Raw genomic sequence first — 18,246 nt, forward strand, 5'->3', positions numbered from 1 at the left:
CACAAAAATTACGGTCACATTTTAACAAGCTATCATGCTTGTTTAAGGGATGCTTCCTGCACTTTTTCAGCAGTTTGTAGTTGAAAAACAATGTTATGCTATATAAAATTGAGAGAGAACTTTTCCTTTAAGATGTGGAGCGAAGCCAGCTTTTGTTTTTGTTTTTACTTGAAGTGGTGAGTGTATACACAGGAGTGGGTCAAAAGCGGTATCATGTGCATGAGGAAGGAGGGTTTTCTTTCATGACATCATGAAAACCAGGAACTTCAAAACGAAACAATCATTTTAGTGCCTCATCTCTCAAGAGATGACAGATATTTGTCATGTTTCTCCTGAACATGCTTCAGGAACGCATGCTTCTGTTATAGCATGATCTATAAAGTAATTTTGCATAACAAGGGACATTTCAGGGACTCTTTAATATTTGAGCTAAATGAGGTGAAAATTCCTTCGTGAAAAAAACTGCAGACTTAACTTACTAAAAAAAAATACACCGAGCTCAACCTTTCAACAAGCACACATAAAATGATAGGTTTGCAGTGCCTCACAGAGGGACAAATGTGTAATTGAGCTCACTGCGATTTACCTACTGGCATGTCATACTCTTATAAAACTGTTATAAAAGCTTTGATATTTTAACACATACAATTTGTCAATTATCTTGGTTTGTACCAAATGTGATTTGTCATATTTGTCAAAGTTGATGGCAAAATGTAATTCTTAAAGGTGCTGTTAAAGGTGCTGTCTGTCATGGTTAGGTAGTGCGTTGGAACATACTATATCCTGTTCTCTTCCTGCTCAGGCATGATTGCTAATTTTGGATAGCTTCTACTGTTTGTTGTGCATTTGTACAATTTGTTTTCTGAAAGCACTATTAGTAACATACAGTGGTGTGAAAAAGTGTTTGCCCCCCTTCTGATTTCTTATTTTTTTGCTTGTTTGTCACAGCTACGTAAATGTTTCAGATCATCAAAAAAATGTGAATATCAGTCAATGATGACACAACTGAACAGAAAATTCTGTTTTTAAATGAAACTTTTTATTATGAAAAGAGAAAAAACATCCAAACCTACATGACTCTGTGTGAAAAAGTCATTGCCCCCCCTGTTAAAACATAACTAAGATTAATTGAGATCTATCAGCCTGGAAACGGTTATAAAGGCATTGCTAAAGCTTCGGGACTCCAGCGAACTACAGTGACAGCCATTATCCACAAATGGCGAAAACATGGAACAGTTGTGAACATTCCCAGGAGTGGCCGACCAACCAAAATGACCCCAAGAGCACAGCGACGACTCAGTCAAGAAGTCACAAAAGACCCCACAACAACATCGAAAGAACTGCAGGCCTCACTTGCCTCAGTTAAGGTCAGTGTTCACGACTCCACCATAAGAAAGACACTGGGCAGCAACGGCCTGCATGGCAGAGTTCCAAGACAAAACACCACTGCTGAAAGAACATAAGAACATTAAGGCTCGTCTCAACGCAGAAAACATCTTGATGATCCCCAAGACCTTTGGGAAAATATTCTGTAGTCTGACGAGAAAAAATTTGAACTTTTTGGAAGGTTTGTGTCCCATTACATCTGGCGTAAATGTACCGCCGCATTTCAGAAAAAGAACATCATACCAACAGTAAAATATGGTGGCGGTAGTGTGATGGTCTGGGGCTGTTTTGCTGCTTCAGGACCTGGACTGGAAGACTTGCTGTGATAAATGGAACCATGAATTCTGCTGTCTACCAAAAAATCCTGAAGGAGAATGTCCAGCCATCTGTTCATGACCTCAAGCTGAAACCAACATGGGTTCTACAGCAGGACAATGATCCAAAACACACTAGCAAGTCCACCTCTGAATGGCTGAAGAAAAACAAAATGAAGACTTTGGAGCGGCCTAGTCAAAGTCCTGACCTGAATCCTATTGAGATGCTGTGGTATGACCTTAAAAAAGTGGTTCATGCTGGAAAACCCTCCAACGTGGCTGAATTACAACAATTCTGCAAAGATGAGTTCCTCCACAGTGCTGTAAGAGACTCATGGCAAGTTATCGCAAACGCTTGATTACAATTGTTGCTGCCGAGGGTGCCCCAACCAGTTATTAGGTTTAGGGGGCAATCATTTTTCACACAGGCCTATGTAGGTTTGGATTTTTTTTCTCCCTTAATAGCAAAAAGTTTCATTTAAAAACTGCAGTTAGTGTTCAGTTGTGTTGTCATTGACTAGTATTTAAATTTGTTTGATGATCTGAAACATTTGTTTTTATGTGTTTATGGTTGGAAACACTAATAAGGATGATATGAATGAGGTTTAACAATTACTTAGTAAATATTGGACCAAAACTGGAAGAAGAAATTCCAAAATTCTGGACAATGGACGAATGGAATGAAACCATAGATAGGAATTTCAATTCCATGTTTCTCACTGATGTAACTAAAAAGGAAATCACTGACATTGTCAAAAATGTTAAAGCAAAAACAACAAAACAGTAACTTATCATTTCAGACTGGAAAATTTCCAAACAAAATGAAAATAGCAAAAGTGGTTCCAATTTTCAAAAAGGGTGATAAACATGGAGATAAACATCAATTTACAAATTACCGACTAGTTTCCTTATTACCCCAATTTTCTAAAATTATCGAGAAGCTAACAGGTTAGACAAATGTATTAATAAGAATGAATTACTAGCAGGTAGTCAATATGGATATAGAGCTAACATTTCAACTTCTATGGCACTGATTGAAATCACGGATGAAATTACTAATGCTATAGACCACAGAAGGTGTGCAGTTGGAGTATTCAGTGGTGGTGTTCTTATATATTTTGGGTGAAAAAAGTGTAATTTGGAATTACGGAGGGATAGTGTAGTACCTGTATCTGATAAGGTAATATGTAAAATGGCATATCTTAGTGTATATGTCTCCGCATGTGTTCCAGGAAGGTGAGGCTCTGGTGACGAGAATCCGACCAGCAGCTGAATAGTAAACAATAGTATACCAGTTTGGACTGGTTAGACAGAAGAGTAAATCAAGGGTAATAAAACCTCACATACAGACATACAGAATGGTCACTGGGAGTGGGTCAAACCAGACCTTCCAAAGGATCTTAGTGAGACCCTTGCACCTTTTTCCAGATGCAGCCAATGTTTGGGAAGAAGCCCATGGTCTCAAAGATGGTGGACTGTTTGGCACCATGATTTAATAGATGTGACAATCATTAGTCAGTGTCAAAGCAACATATGTCTTGACCATGTAAGGAAAGAGCCAACCCTCGAGACAACAGGTTGACGTAATGGTTTGCAAATCCTATAAGGCTGACTGTGTGCCCAATTCTCGTTGGAAGTGCTTCTGATCTGACCTAGCCTTCTCACAGGGCGGCCAAACTGTTCACGATGCTTGCTGGTTGTAAAGTTCTCTTTGTTTAACTGGTTTGCCTCATCGGATTCTGCTTCATGGACACAACAGCAATTTCCTTGTGCCGGAGTCCTCAGCTGTGCGGCCTCTTATTGGACCAGCTCTCTCTCTCTCCCAGCAAACTAAAAAGGTGAGTGCTTTCACACCGTTGAGAGACAGTATAGTATAGTCTGATGTTAGTCTAATTGGCATGAAAACCCGGCCAGGTTCGAACCAGCGGGCATATTGGCATAAGAGAAATGAGATGAAGAGAAAAGAAGAAATGGGATATGGCTGCACAGGATAGAAAATTCAACAGGAAAAAATAAACAAGAGGATCCCGGAGTTTACAGAAAATGCAATAGAAAAGAATAAAAAAATAGAGCATCTATAGCACCGTGTTATATTGGACACAGGAAACAATAGACGGAAGAAAAAGAAGGTGTACAAGATGTCCTAGATGAGACTGGGGGCTCATGGTCTTGGTACACAGCCAAGCTGGGTGGTTCTGCATTGTTCTGGATAAGCTGGAAAAAACGGGTTCGATCCCCGACCAGTCCCAGATTACATCGTTACTGTAATTTCACCGAAATATTTTGTTTTGTAAATTTAGACGAGCGTTGCGAAGTTCTTAAAAAGGTTTAAGACTCAATGGGCGAGCTTAAGAGAAAGTAACATGATCAGAAGCCGTTTATTGTGCATGCCATGAAAAGAAAAGTGCCCTGACTTCCAGTGAAGACATGGACCCGTACGTCAAGTTAAATAAATTGAAATGCATATGTCAAAATTTGGGGGGGTTATACTGAACTAAAATAATGAATAGGCCAGATAACATTTTAGAGTTAAATAGCACATTAGGAGCGGAGGATACCTATAAGAAGTTTATATGAAAATATATTTATGCTGAAAAATTACATTAGTTAAATTTAATTAAGCTCATGAGAAGAATCAAATTGAGAAAATATGATAGGGCTTAAAAGAGTATAATTGTTTGTTGTCTTGGAATGAATGGTAGCTACATGTTTGTGTGAAGTTGTGTGTGTTGCTCTGTGCATGATGTGGATTGTGAATTAAGGATTATTAATGAAAGGAAAATGCTTTTGTTAGTCATTAGAAGTGTCTGTTGCATGACTCAGTGTTCGAAGTGTATTGTTCAGGAAATGGCATTCCTTACTTACGTCTTGTGCATGAATCTTAGTTGTTATGTTTCGGAATGTGCTGTGTGTGATATTTGAGCTGATGTTGCCTGTTGTTGGGAAAAAGAAAGTGGTGTGAAATGCGGCATGAAAGTGCATGTCAAAAAAGAGAGTGCTCTGTGCGTGCGTGCGTGCGTGCGTGCATGTGTGTGTGTGGGAGGAAAGTGCTGAATGCATTCTCTGTATGTGCATGAGCTGGTGAAGATGAGGAGTTGGTTGTGACTAATGAAAAGTTGAGAAGCTGCATAGAGTGCTTTACAGTTAGTCAATAATTTGCGATTATGTGAGCTTCTGTTGTTGCTTAATTTATTGGTATATATGTTTCTTATGTTTTATTCTTTCTTGTGTTTTCTTTCTTTTCTTGGGAGAATGAACAGAATAAGAATTTCATTGCATAGTATAACTGCCTGTTTTACTATGCATATGACAATAAAACTCTTGAATCTTGAATCTTGAATCAAATGCGTGTTAGTGAGACTTACGGGTTCAGGACCCTGGGGGACAAGTTCTCGACAGCATCCCCTTCGAGGCGAACAGCTAAACCAGTAAAAAAATAGTGTTAAGTTAGATGCTGGCAGTTCATAAAATAAAATAAAACAATTATGTGAAGAGAAACAGGACAGTTACTGCAGGTTACATTCTAACCCCAAACAGAGATGAAGATACATTTTAGTTTCAATGAACAGGTTTTCTTACTAAGCGGAAAGATGTTCAGGAACTTCAGATCTGATATAATCAGAAAATTTGAAATAATTGGTGGATGGTAAAATTAAGTCTATAAAATTGGACATTAAACAACATCTGAGAAGTTAAGTGAATTGTCAAATATGAATGGGTTTTGAGAATATGATCATTAAAATTGTCCACTACATGATTCTGAATTTGTTAGCAGCGCTTCCGCGTTCGCTGATGGCATGTTGTTCGTATGGATTTCACGATTTGAGTATGGTGCCACATGAATTGGTCACAGGCAGACAAATGCCAATACACTGTTTATGTTCAACCAAAAAAGGGCCAGAACCTGTCCCATTGGAAGACAACATGAATGCATATTGAAATACCATAGTTAAATACACTACAGTTGGGCTGTGACTTTTGGAAGTGACTTAATTTTTGGTGTTTAATCACAGCTTCAGTATTTTTTAAGAAGACATTTTATGTGCTTATCAAATATACAGAATCATATATACCATGTTGTTGAACACTGAGCGCTGTGAAGCCTGGAGAAAATGTTCATGGAAGGACTGTATTAACGAACACAGTGAAGGTTTATTTGAAGTGGCCCGCAGTACAGGGACAACAGTCCAGGTCAAAGCCTCATTGATGTAACGGCATTTATCACACTGAGTCAAAACATTAATTGAAGAGGTACCACACGCTCAAGGCCAGAATGCCGAAGGCTCTGGAGTGCCTGAAGAGAGAACCAAAGAGGCAGAACTCCAAGAGGATGTTTGGGATCAAGAAGAAGAAGGGACTGACCAGGTTATGGACACTAGCAATGACCAAGGGCTTTGATAGTACAAATATTGGTGGCCCTAGGTCGATCACTGTGTGGGATATTCACTTTTCTCACAAGTGCGGACATCAGAATTATCATCATTCATGTTGACTGTATCACTGTATTTGTCATTAACTTTGTTATTTTCTGCAATTCATGTATTCATACATGCTGATTTATTTCCTTTAAAATGGTTCAGTGGAGGTGGCCTAGTGCAGAGGTGTCCAAACTCTGGAGTAGAAGTTGAAATGGGTATAACGGGGGACATGGAAAGTTACAAATCATAAATTGAAATTGGAAAAAAAAAGGATAATAAAATAGAAAATTATAATTGTAATGCATAATAAAGGAGAACCATTGGAGAATCAAATGCGCTGCTTCTGATTGGATTTCAGAACTAGGTTTTGGACATGTCTGACCTAAATCACAAATAGACAGGAGTGTTTACAGACACATAGTGTATCAGACATATTTTTCAAAAATACTCGCCGCAGTTTTGTCTTCTTTTTTAGAGTAACCTCTGGAGCTGTTCAGAGACCCCTACACTTTGGAATGGACTCAGAGACTCGTACATGGATGGTACAATTGGACTGTGGGCCCCTGGACAGGACAGTCCAGAGACAGCACACATGGACTCAGAAGGACTAAGGACATGCTTCATCTTCACAACATCATCATCTTCTATTTTGGGAAGATGGAAGGCCTAAATACACATAAATAGCACATTTAATGAAGATGTGCATTTATTTATGTATTATTTATGCTGCAATGAACACAAATGCTCTTGTTTGGGTGGATATTAGAAAACTGTCATTCTGTTTTGTTGTTGTTGTGGTTGGCCTGTATGCCTGCTGAATCATCCCATGTGTTAAGAAACTTCACACATAGTTTGTGCTTTCTAATGTTAGTATTCTTATTTAAATACACACTTCATTAACCATTGAGTTAACGTTCTTTGCAAATCTTCAACAAACTGAGTATTGTCTTTACTTAACTTTGGAGCAAAAATATGAAGCCGTAAAATATCATATCATAAAAGATGCTCAGTTTCTTGTTCCTTGACGTCTAAAAGTTGCTACGTCCCCTTTAAATTAAAATGAACTATGACGTAACAAACGTGAACAGGAAGTATATTCCTCAATGCTATTTACATTTCAACATGGTAAGTCTTGATGATAGTTTTTAAAATCGTGAACAGTGGCTGATAAAGTTTCTGCAGTGTCTGCGAAACAATACGTTTCATCCGGATATACTATTGTTTTGTTTACTATGTTTGAATGATCGATTGAAGCACTAGTTGACAGGATATAGCGATTGTTAGCTTGAGCAGCTAGCTGACGGACGCTAGCATGTGTTAGCTTGAGGCGCTTTGCTTCCTCTTTAGGCTAAGTTTGTGATTCTTAGAAGCTTCGAGCACTACTTTCCCTATCCTTATTGTTCATTGAGCACGTATCAAACACGTTTGTCCTATTTTGTTTGTTTACTTCTTTTTTTTTTCTCCTGTTTCAGTGGCGTTGACGAGGCATGTTCCCTCACCGCGCGCCACCGAGGGGGCACCCAGGCTTCAGCCCTGGGCCCCATAGACAACCATCCGCTCCCATGGGACCCCACTTTGTTTACCAGCATAGAAGGTAAGCGTGCATATAGACTATTTTTCTTCTTCTTCTTCTTTTAGTTTAATGGCGGGTTGCAACCATAGACTATTTTTGCCGTATTATTCCCTCTTTATGTCATTTTGCATACAGAATATGTTTATGTGTTATTATATAACTCAATATTATTTTGCAACACTTTTTTTTTCAATGATTGGGTTGATTTTACGTGGAAAAAATAATCTTTGACTATTTGTTCAATTTGTTAACGTTGACAATTTGTTAACAGCTGTAGTGTTCCTGCACATGAAAGGTTGCCCACTTATGAGTGGACCCCAGGTCCATCGCCCCCTCTTCCACCTCCACACATGAACGGTTGGCGCAAGTATGTCTATTTGTTTTTAAGCTCTCTGATTATTATAGAAACAGTTTAAAATCTCAAATGTGTTTTTTTTCCAGGAGGAAGAATGAGGACTACAGGTCCCCTGTTTTAAAGCGCTTTCGTAATGATGACTCATCCTCCTTCATGCCGTATCCTCCCAATCAGCCCCTGCCTCCTCCTTATAGTCCTGACCAAGTTCCGGCAGGTTCCTCAAGATCACCTATCACTGTTTTTGGTCATCCCCAACCCAGCCCTTACTCCCATGTGCACACTAATATGCCTGCAACCTCTGATGGCTCCGTGGACCTGCAGGTCTATGCTAAAGATAAGGTAACATCAAACAGCACCATGTACTGTATTATTATGACAGCGTATTCATGGGTTGTGTTTGCACGTGATCGTGCCCTCAGGTGAGCGCTCAGATGGTGGAGCTGTTTGAGGCGTGCCAGCAGCAGCCTTCTGATTTACTACGCAAGGAGATGTGCCGTAGTTGGCTGCAGCAAGACATGCTGCGTGTCTTTGAAGGTGTGTATGAATTACTTTTTCATACTGTACATTGTTTTGCTCTTTTCATCACAGCTGTTCTTTTGTCACAGCGGGGCGACTGTACATGACAGGGTCCACCATGAGTGGGTTAGCCAGCCGGAGCAGTGACGCTGATTTGTGTTATGTCCTCCATGAAAATGTAAATGTCTCAATTCAGCTTTTTCACCTTTTTTTTAATGTCCTGCTGCAGATTTACTCTCATAGTTACATGGCTTCTTCTTGCAGAAAACTACACATCCAGTCACTGTACTTTCTGCCCTCAAAAGGATGATGAAGTCATTGTGTAAGTAAAAAAAAAAAAACAAAACAAAACAAACCAACCATTTTTATTTTTTACTAAATTATTGCCAGAGCAGTCCTACTTATTTGATATCAATAAAATATAAGTTGTTTAGCTGTGTTGCTTATAATCAATGTGTTACCAAACTGCAAAGGAGTATTAGGGTCACCTTTAAAAGAAGCATAATTATGTAAAAGCTGTAAATTTATGGTAATCAAGTAGTCGTCTCACAAAATAGTTGTGCAATATGCCAAAACATTGACTGTTTGACAAACGAGAGTTACATGAGTGTAACTGGGCAAGATTTTCAACAGTCCTTATCTTAATGCAGGTATGTTTAAAATTAGAGCTGCAACTATGAATGATGAATGGGATTAAAAAACAACACCCATTTTTTATTTCCGCCTCTTTATTCAGAAATAGAAGATTTGACAGAGTAAATGAGTGTACAAACATCAGGTTGCTGCTTGAATACTCTGTTAAAATAATGTTTAGCAATAAAAAAAAATCTAAATGTTTGTCAAATGGATTCAGTAAAACAATACATGTACACAAAAATACAATCATGATCATTTTTTTAGTCGATTAATCTGAACCTTGTTATTTCAATTAATGGAGTAATCACTCGAAGTCAGCTGGGATAGGCTCCAGCATGCCCCCGCGACCCTAATGAGGAAGAAGCGGTATAGAAAATGGATGGAGTAATCGGTTAGGCCATACATGGACCAAATTAATATGAAGCAAACACCTACAGTCAGTGGTTGGGTCCGCAACATATCAGAAGAGGCAAAAATGCCCATCACTGTTTTCCAAAGTCAAAGCTGATATGTGTGAATACAGTCAAACCTGTCTTAGCGGCCACCTTTTATAGAACGGCCACCTGCCTATAGCAGCCGCTGAAAAATCCCCCGCAGCAAATTTACATGTTATAGACCCTGTGTATAGCAGTCACCTGTCCAACGCGGCCAGCGGCCACCCATTTTGTCTCCCTTGGTCAATATCTGACCGCATATAGCGGCCAAATTACCGACTCAAGTAGAAGCTTCATGCACGAAAAAGTTTCGTTTTTCAATCAATGAAGCCATCGTGTGTAGACTTTAATTACTGAGTCCTAGCTCAGTCACAATCATTCACAAGATCCACACAAACTGTCAGTTGTTCCACATAAAAAAGCCGTCTTCTTTTGAGCTTGCTATTTCCTGGTCAAACATGTAACTTTAAGAGCATTTGCACCAAAACATTACCGCAAAGTAGGCTGGGAACAGGACGTGCTCCCAGCGATGCTACAATTTAAAAAAAACCAAACAAACAAAAAAAACATACGCTAGCATGCATGCGGCACCGGGAGCAAAACTGAGTTCGGTTGTACTTAATTGAAGTATTTTAGAATGTACTCACGTTATTTTTGATCAATCCTCATCCACAAATCCATCAAAGTCCTCATCTTCTGTATTCGACACAAAGAAAGCCGTCTTCTTTTCCGTTCACTACTAGTCTGTTAACTTGTCAGTGTTATTCAGCTCCGAAGCAAAGAAGGAAACTTCTACTGTTGCTTCTGCCAACTTTATTTATTGAACACGGCCACCAGACAGCAGCTCAGAACACACACACATCTCTCAGCATCGTCTCTCCTTCCTGCTTGCCCACAAGGCAAAGGTTAAACAAGCCCCACTACATAGCTGTTCAGGCAATGCCTGAAACAAGTGACACCATTTATTTCCTGGTGTGCACTGGTCAATACTGTAATGCCGCTTGTTGTGGGAAAGGAGAGACTCATGTCGCCGATGCACTTTAATGGCTTTATTAACAGCGGAGAACACTGCAGGACTTTACATCCACGCCAACATAAACACACTTCACAACTCTCTCGAAACTCACAGCTAGCACTGAGCCTAGCTCTCCTGCTCGGGACGCCCACCGTCACTTCCCGTCACTTCCTGATGAACTAAAGCTGTAATAACACTGCCGTATAAAAAGTAAAATATAAAAAACAAGCGTAAGACATTACTAGCACAGCTTTGTTCTGTGGGTCGTGGATATATTCTATCGGTTATTATTAAGCCTCTAGCTTCCTTTTAGTAAGTAAAAACGTTGGCTATGATTGCACTACATTGTCATGTAGACCTACAAAGTACACTTGGAAGAACAAGAGGTGAATAAATGTATCGCAACTGATGTGAAACTGATGAGGGGTAGGATTAAATAAGCCTTGCTTCTTCCTACTCCTTTTTGGACATGCAAAATTGTGAATTTTACTACGTGATGTGCTACTGTTAGACTCATATGCATGTTCAGGATGAATTAAAACCATGAACCATGGTAATAACAAGCCTAGTAGTGCTGTACAACTTTTATCCGCAGTCCGCTCTACTGGTCAACATTATTATTATTTTTTTTTCCCTTTTTTTCCCCTCTACTGATCAACATTCAAACTGGACGCCAACCTGTCTATAGAGGCCACCTGTCTATAGCGGCCACTCGTGCAGACTCCCTCTAGTGGCTGCTATAGACAAGTTTGACTGTATTCACATTTGAGAGGCTGAAATCAGAGGATATTTACATATTTCAATCAAAAACGGTTAATCGATTACCAAAGTAGTTGTTAATTAATTGTGCAATCCATTAACCATCGATTAATTGTTGCAACTCTATATGTTATATGTTTGTTACGCATTTATTAACATGAAACTCATTTTTTTCAGAGATTACCTCATGAAAATTTACAAAAAATTTTCCTGAATATTCCAACGTTTATGTAAATTTTGTATTATTTGTTGACTTGATTCTTGCTTATATTTCAGATTTTATTTCAAATTGTATGTCTTTAGTGTTATAGTAGTATTACACATCTGATTTCCACACATCATGCTGGTGCGATGTCCTCAGTTTACACAAAATCGATTTTGAATAAGTGAGACTTAAAATTACCACAAATTAATCTTTTATTTGTTGATAGCTTATGTAGAGCAACCCCAACTGATCCGAGCCAAAGTGCCGATCCTCCGATTCCGAGAGAAAGGCAGGTAAGGTAGGAGCAAAACTTGTCACTGAACACCCCTTTCCCCACCCGATCTGATCTAAGATGGAATTTACGTGTCTCTTTTTTTAGCAACTTGGAGTTTGACCTGAATGTCAACAACACAGTGGGCATCCGGAACACCTTTCTCCTGAGGAGTTACGCTTACGGTAATTGTCTTAAATTCTGCTCTCAGTTCAGAATTCAGCAGTCCCAACAGTTACATGAAAGCTTAATGTGTTTGGTCATGTGGTCCTCTGTGTGTCAGCTGACCCCAGGATACGACCCCTCATCCTTGTTATCAAGAAGTGGGCCCGGCATCATCAAATCAACGATGCCAGTCGAGGAACGCTAAGCAGCTACACACTGGTGCTGATGGTGCTGCATTATCTTCAGAGTCAGTACATGCACAGGCCAGCAAAATACATATTTATCCTTATTTTTTATTAAATGTTTTATGATTATTTGCCATCACAGCCCTCAAAGAACCAGTCCTTCCTTCACTACAGAGGGACTACCCAGTAAGTGCACGTTTTTATTGACTGTTTCATGCTCTTCTAGTTGTTAGTCTCTTTTACTAAATAGATATTAATGCCTAGATTTTGGCTCAACTTTAAGCAAAATGTAACTGTTTGAGTTACTATGGTATGAAGTAGGCCTTGTCACAATAACAAATTTTGCTGGACGATAATGGTCCTACAAATTATTGTTGAGGATTTTTGCATTTAATTCATGTACATTTTATTCACTAACCCCAAAAGCACAAACTGTTGTGTAAAAGTGAAGTGTAATAGGTAAAAAAACATAATTCTAAAAAAAAAAAAAAAAAAAGAATTTGGGGAAAAAATAAAACTGATTTCATAGGGCCCTATTAGTGTATGTGGTGAGCAAATTATTGCTCAAACTAAATATCCAATGGTGGCCTAAGACTTGCACAATGCTAGTACCAGTATATATACTTTCAAACACACATGTGTTGACTTTTTAAAATGGACATACTGCACAGTACAGAGCTACCAATCTGTCTTTTGTCTTGATTTTTAGGAGTGTTTTGATCCGTCTTTGGAGATCGACATGATCCCTGAGGGAGCCAAAAACATCCCCCCCTACAACTCCCAAAACAATTCGTCTCTGGGAACACTGCTTCTGGGATTTCTCCGATATTATGCCACAGAATTCAGGTTTGTGCTTCACTTGCTTTTGTTGTCCCTTGTCCTTTCCCCTGCTGGTTGTCTTCCAGTCCTCTTGCCAACTGCCCCTGTCCCTCCTTCCTCTTCCTCCTTACTGCACTCATGTTTCTCCTTGAGTGCCAGTGGCAGGTGTGACCTTCGGCCTTACGCAGCACTAACCTGACATGGTATGAAGTGGGATGTTGGTAACATGGCACATTCTGGACTTAGTGGCCAAGCTTCATTTGACTTGATTTGTGTTATTGTGTGGAGCACTCAATATGTCCTGTATGTTGAGTCCTTTTGCACATTCAAGTCGTTTTTGCTGTTGCCCTGTAATTTAGGCTGACACTACTTTTACTTAACACAGTATACCCTATTAACTGAGCAAATACTGTAATGTCAAATTAATGGAGAATAACTAAAAATAACAGGTGTTGCAGCCAGGTGGCTGTAATAACCTTTACTGAATGACATCAGCAACCGCTTCTCTACCACAACACACCACCTCCAGAGCAGACATGGCATCTGTAAAGCTGAGGTTTACAGTCAAGTCATGATACTATACATTTTAACACCGACCTGAAAATGAAAAACAGCCTTTTATCGTAGTTGCGTATCATTATTTGTGGGAAAATGGTAACATAAAATATAGATGATGAAAAATTTGAGCTGTCAAATTATTAAAATTTTTACTCAAATTAATCACAGTTTTTTAACAGAACGATAAATGGACAGGACACAATTATATATATTTGTGTGTATTCCATCCATCCATTTTCTATGCCACTTCTCCTCTTTAGGGTCGCAGGGGTATGCTGGAGTCTATCCCAGCTGACTTCGGGCAACAGGCGGGGTACACCCTGAACTGGTCGCCAGCCAATCGCAGGGCGCACATAGACAAACAACCATTCACACTCACATTCATATCTATGGACAATTTAGAGTCGTATTTGTGTGTATAAACGGCTCCAAATGAACTGAAAATGTAAATCGAGCTAGAAGACACCACACATGTCAATGTATTTGTCTTAACAATGGTCTCTTTAATAGTAGCAGAATATTTGAATCACACTTTAACTGCAAAATTATGAGCCATGAAGGATTGCATTCAAAGACACCGCGTAATTTAAGTTGAATTCACATGTTTTGAGTGTAGATGTATTTTCTGGGATTTCCGAGCATACTTCAATGCAGCGAATTGTACTTCTGCAGTAAGAGTTACGTTAGTGTGTGATGAGAATATCCACTTACTGTTTGTCTTTGTCTTACTGTTTATTTAGATCTCACATGCATGCATAATAAAGACGTGATTTTCGGAGTGTCAGTGAATCGCATTCGTCTAGTGACAATGAGGAAGTGTCGATCCCAGGACGAGCTGACTAGAGACGTGTTTGTGAGTTGGGGATGCATATATGTTGTTAGAATTGCACTGCTGTTGATGTGTTCAGGTCAGAATAAAGTTATAAAAGACGGACAGACTTGACTCTGTGGGGACGCTATTGTGGCTCCGTCTGCCGTCTTAACAGTGAGATGTGGCTTGGCATGATGCGCATCAATTAATGACGCTAAAAAATGTAATGTAATTAATGAAATACGTTAGTTCCCGCCGTTAACTCGCTTTTTGACAGCCTTGACAGAAATGCCTGAATACAAAGAAGGTCTTCTCTCTAAGAAACATCTTATCTGTGTGCTCTCTGCATTCTACTAAATAAACACCCCAGGCTGTTATAAATATAGTGTAGAGCAGGGGTCACCAACGTGGTGCCCGTGGGCACCAGGTAGCCCCCCACGACCACATGAGGTGCCCGCAAGCCTGCTTTTCATTCAGGTTTTCAGTTAATAATGTGAGAACACTAGAAAGAAAAGTATTCTGCAACATAAAATGTGAGTTGTGGTAAAACAGCATATTGGATCTGTTTGGGTTGAAATAAGGTATGAACATCATTTCTATAAAAATGAGTAGCTCGGGGCCATTTTCATTTTCTAAAAGTAGCTCTCACAAGAACAAACCTTGGTGACCCCTGATGTAGAGGCATTGTTATGGTTGTTTTTGCCACACTTTTTCAATAGACCATGTTTATTATTATGCATTATGGAATAAATTAAGATGTCATTGAAATATGAATCATGCATAAGGATGATTCATCACCGACTCCATCAGCATAAATATTCTTGAGGCCAACTATAACTTTTAAAAAATTATGTAGAAAATGAAAATTGTGACGTAAGGAAGCTCTGTGAAGTTCCTGTCATTTCTGCCTGGAAAAATTGAGCTCTGTTAAACACTGGAGTAGGTTGCACTTTCACTGGCCACAACATTAGGTACACAGCCACTATCTAATAAGATCAGCATCACTATCTGCACAGTTTAGACTGAGGATGTTCATTACAGAAGAAATTGTGAATAATGACATTTCTTGTCCTCTGTACTGCAGTTGGAGGAAGAAGGTGATCTCTGTTCGTGATGCCAAAGCATTTCCCAAGCAGAATGCTGTCAAGTGGAGAGACAAATTCATAAGTGTGGAAGGTAAACATGCTGTGTACAGTGCAGATTTTATATGGGAATATTGACAACATTCAGGCATATTGTACATATACGGTACCAGTTGACTTCTTTGTCTTAGGACTAGTGTGTGAACATTTAGGTTCCTGAATGCGCGTGAAGCTGATCAGTTTTGTTTAAATTTGTTAAACCGTCACGGCTGCAATGCAATACAATCTTTTGAAGGTTTCATGTAACATGGCGGTTGGTTCACTATCCAAACATTTCTGGATCTGACTTAATTCTGTTTTGGTTTGTTTTCTCCCTCAGAGCCGTTTGAGAAGAATAACGTGGCCAGAGCAGTGCATGAGCAGGCCAAATTTGATACTATTACATCTCAGTTTCTTGAGGTATGCCTAACAATTGTATTTTTTTTTTTTTTTTACTGTGTTTATGTATAGTCCTGGCAAACCTCTGTCTATCTGTTTGCAGTCATTCCACATGCTACAGAAGGGGAAAAACCTCAACTGCATTCTTCCTGTTCGAGAGATCATTCATAAAGAACTATCTTGGAAATGAGTTATCGGACTCTTCTACCTCAGCACACATTTTCCCAAGTTTACAAGAGACCCCACAATGCTGTTTTGTTACAAAATTACCAACATTAATTAAATGTGCTTTTTCTTTTCTTCCTGTCACATCCCTAAGTGGCTTTCTTTTTATATTATATTGTGTTTTAAATGATTAGTAAGAAATTAAATCACTGCAGGTGACATGTTTGTATTAAATGAGATGCATACTGGATTTTCTGCTTTGGTAAAGGGTATACAGTAGATTACCATTTTTCGCAGAAGTTTCGCATTCCAGGTCTACCAATCTGCAAGTGACTGATATAATCCTGTAAAAATGTCTATTTTTAATATACAGTCCGCTCCCAACACTCCAAACCTTCACATTTGCAATAAAAGTGACTGTTGGAATTATCTATCTCTATTGGAGTCAGTGTAACCAGTCATGGCACACATGGTGCTTTCAAGGACTGCCGAACAAAGTTCTGAAATATAAATTATAATATAAATATAAATATCTGAAGCATAAATTTCAAAAAAATTGTGGAGCTTTTTTAATAGTAGAACATGTACAGGTATACTGTATTATGCCGTATTAAAAATTGTCACTAACTTAGATGTGTTATCTGCTTAAAAAAACAACCTATTTTTGGAGGGATAAAAAGTATTTTTAAAAACACGCAAATTGCGTGTCCGTGAATGTTGAATCGCGAACCAAGTCACAGCACAGAGCATTTGAAAGAGTGAAGGACAAAACATGATCAACCCCAAGAACATCTGTTGGGTACAACGGGACAAAAATAAGGTCTTAAATAAACCCAGAAAATTACAGTTGGATTGGATGAGACTCGAGAGGTAAAACTGTCTCAATGTGTTAAATGAGAAATTCCATCCAACCTGCAAATTCATATTAAAATCAGATGTGTATGTTTTGTATTTAACATTTTTGGCCATTGTAAAATACTAACCCTGAATATAAGATGAAATACTAATGTGTTCATGTCTCACGTAAGGATTGTGGATGATGGGCAAAATATTTTTTATTTTTAAAAAGGCCATTTTCCTTTAAGAAGTTGTTTGGTGCCAAATTTTAGATTTTTTTTTCAGATATTTCTAGGTGAAAAATACGTTATCTACTTTCCAAAATGTGTCAATTTGCAGTAGTGTACAATAAAGCAACACAACAACCTTGTAAATTGTTACTATTGCAATTGGTTTGGTTTGGTTTAGTTTTATTTGAACGTACATGCAAGTTACAATGGAATACATCACATAATTCTATTCACAGTTCCACATGTCCAAAAGGAGTAGGAAAAAGCAAAGCTTATTTAATCCTACCCCGCATCTGTTCCACATCTTGTGCAGTACATATTATTCACTTCCTGCATTCCATATGTAATTTTTAATACATAGAATAATGATAAGCTAATGTAACAAAATGATGATGTAATTATTAAGATTTTTTCAGTATAATAAGTAATAATAAATAGAAGCATAACGGAACGATAAATATAATCAGTATAATAATAAGGAAATAAAATAAAAAGAGACAAGCATAATAAAGCAAGTTCAAGACTCGTCTGCCCTGTGTTTAGCAAACATCAACTGCTTGTATTGTTTTTTAAATTCGCTCATCTTGGTGCATTGTTTGAGTTCCTTGCTCAATCCGTTCCATAATTTAAATCTATATACTCAAATGCAGTGGGTTTTTAGTGTTGTTCTCGCATGTGTTTCAAGTTTAGTTTTTCCCTAAGATCATATTTCTCCTCTCTTATAGAAAAGTATTGACATTTTTGCATTATTTTAGCGATTTGAAAATGGACTAAATCAGCAAATTTTTATATTTGTGATTTTAAAAATAAAGGATTTGTATGTTCTCTATACACGGCATTATGGATTTTTTGCAGTACACATTTAGTGAGTGAAGATTGCTTTTATAATTATTACCCCATATCTCCATAGTTAGATATGGTAATACCAAAGAACAGTAAAGAGTGTGGAGTGATTTTGATCAAGAACAAATTTTGCTTCATTCAATATTGAAGTATTTCTTGCCACCTTTTGTTGTATATTTTTGATGTGAGATTTTCAGCTCATTTTTTCATCTATTATGATCATTCATTCAC

General features: G+C 38.3%; 1 protein-coding gene across 1 annotated transcript; it reads left to right on the top strand.

Annotated features, from left to right (window-relative positions):
* Nucleotides 1-7,168: 7,168 nt before the first annotated feature.
* On the top strand, nucleotides 7,169-16,732 carry tent2 (terminal nucleotidyltransferase 2). Its single transcript, XM_054774563.1, has 15 exons — nucleotides 7,169-7,243; nucleotides 7,591-7,712; nucleotides 7,963-8,058; nucleotides 8,133-8,385; nucleotides 8,466-8,580; nucleotides 8,652-8,740; nucleotides 8,827-8,884; nucleotides 11,838-11,904; nucleotides 11,991-12,067; nucleotides 12,166-12,294; nucleotides 12,375-12,418; nucleotides 12,942-13,078; nucleotides 15,505-15,596; nucleotides 15,882-15,961; nucleotides 16,044-16,732. The coding sequence occupies exons 2-15, from the start codon at nucleotides 7,606-7,608 to the stop codon at nucleotides 16,128-16,130; spliced, it is 1,431 nt and encodes a 476-aa protein (XP_054630538.1). The 5' UTR covers nucleotides 7,169-7,243; nucleotides 7,591-7,605; the 3' UTR covers nucleotides 16,131-16,732.
* Nucleotides 16,733-18,246: the final 1,514 nt, after the last annotated feature.

This window comes from Dunckerocampus dactyliophorus, chromosome 4 (genome assembly GCF_027744805.1).
Source record: "Dunckerocampus dactyliophorus isolate RoL2022-P2 chromosome 4, RoL_Ddac_1.1, whole genome shotgun sequence".
Taxonomy (NCBI): Eukaryota; Metazoa; Chordata; class Actinopteri; order Syngnathiformes; family Syngnathidae; genus Dunckerocampus; species Dunckerocampus dactyliophorus.

Excerpts from the sequence above, each read along its gene's own strand:
- tent2 (XM_054774563.1), top strand. The coding sequence starts at position 7,606 with ATGTTCCCTCACCGCGCGCCACCGAGGGGGCACCCAGGCTTCAGCCCT. Across the intron at positions 8,386-8,465 it reads AGGTCTATGCTAAAGATAAG|GTGAGCGCTCAGATGGTGGA; the intron begins GTAACATCAAAC and ends TCGTGCCCTCAG. Across the intron at positions 12,295-12,374 it reads GGTGCTGCATTATCTTCAGA|CCCTCAAAGAACCAGTCCTT; the intron begins GTCAGTACATGC and ends TTGCCATCACAG.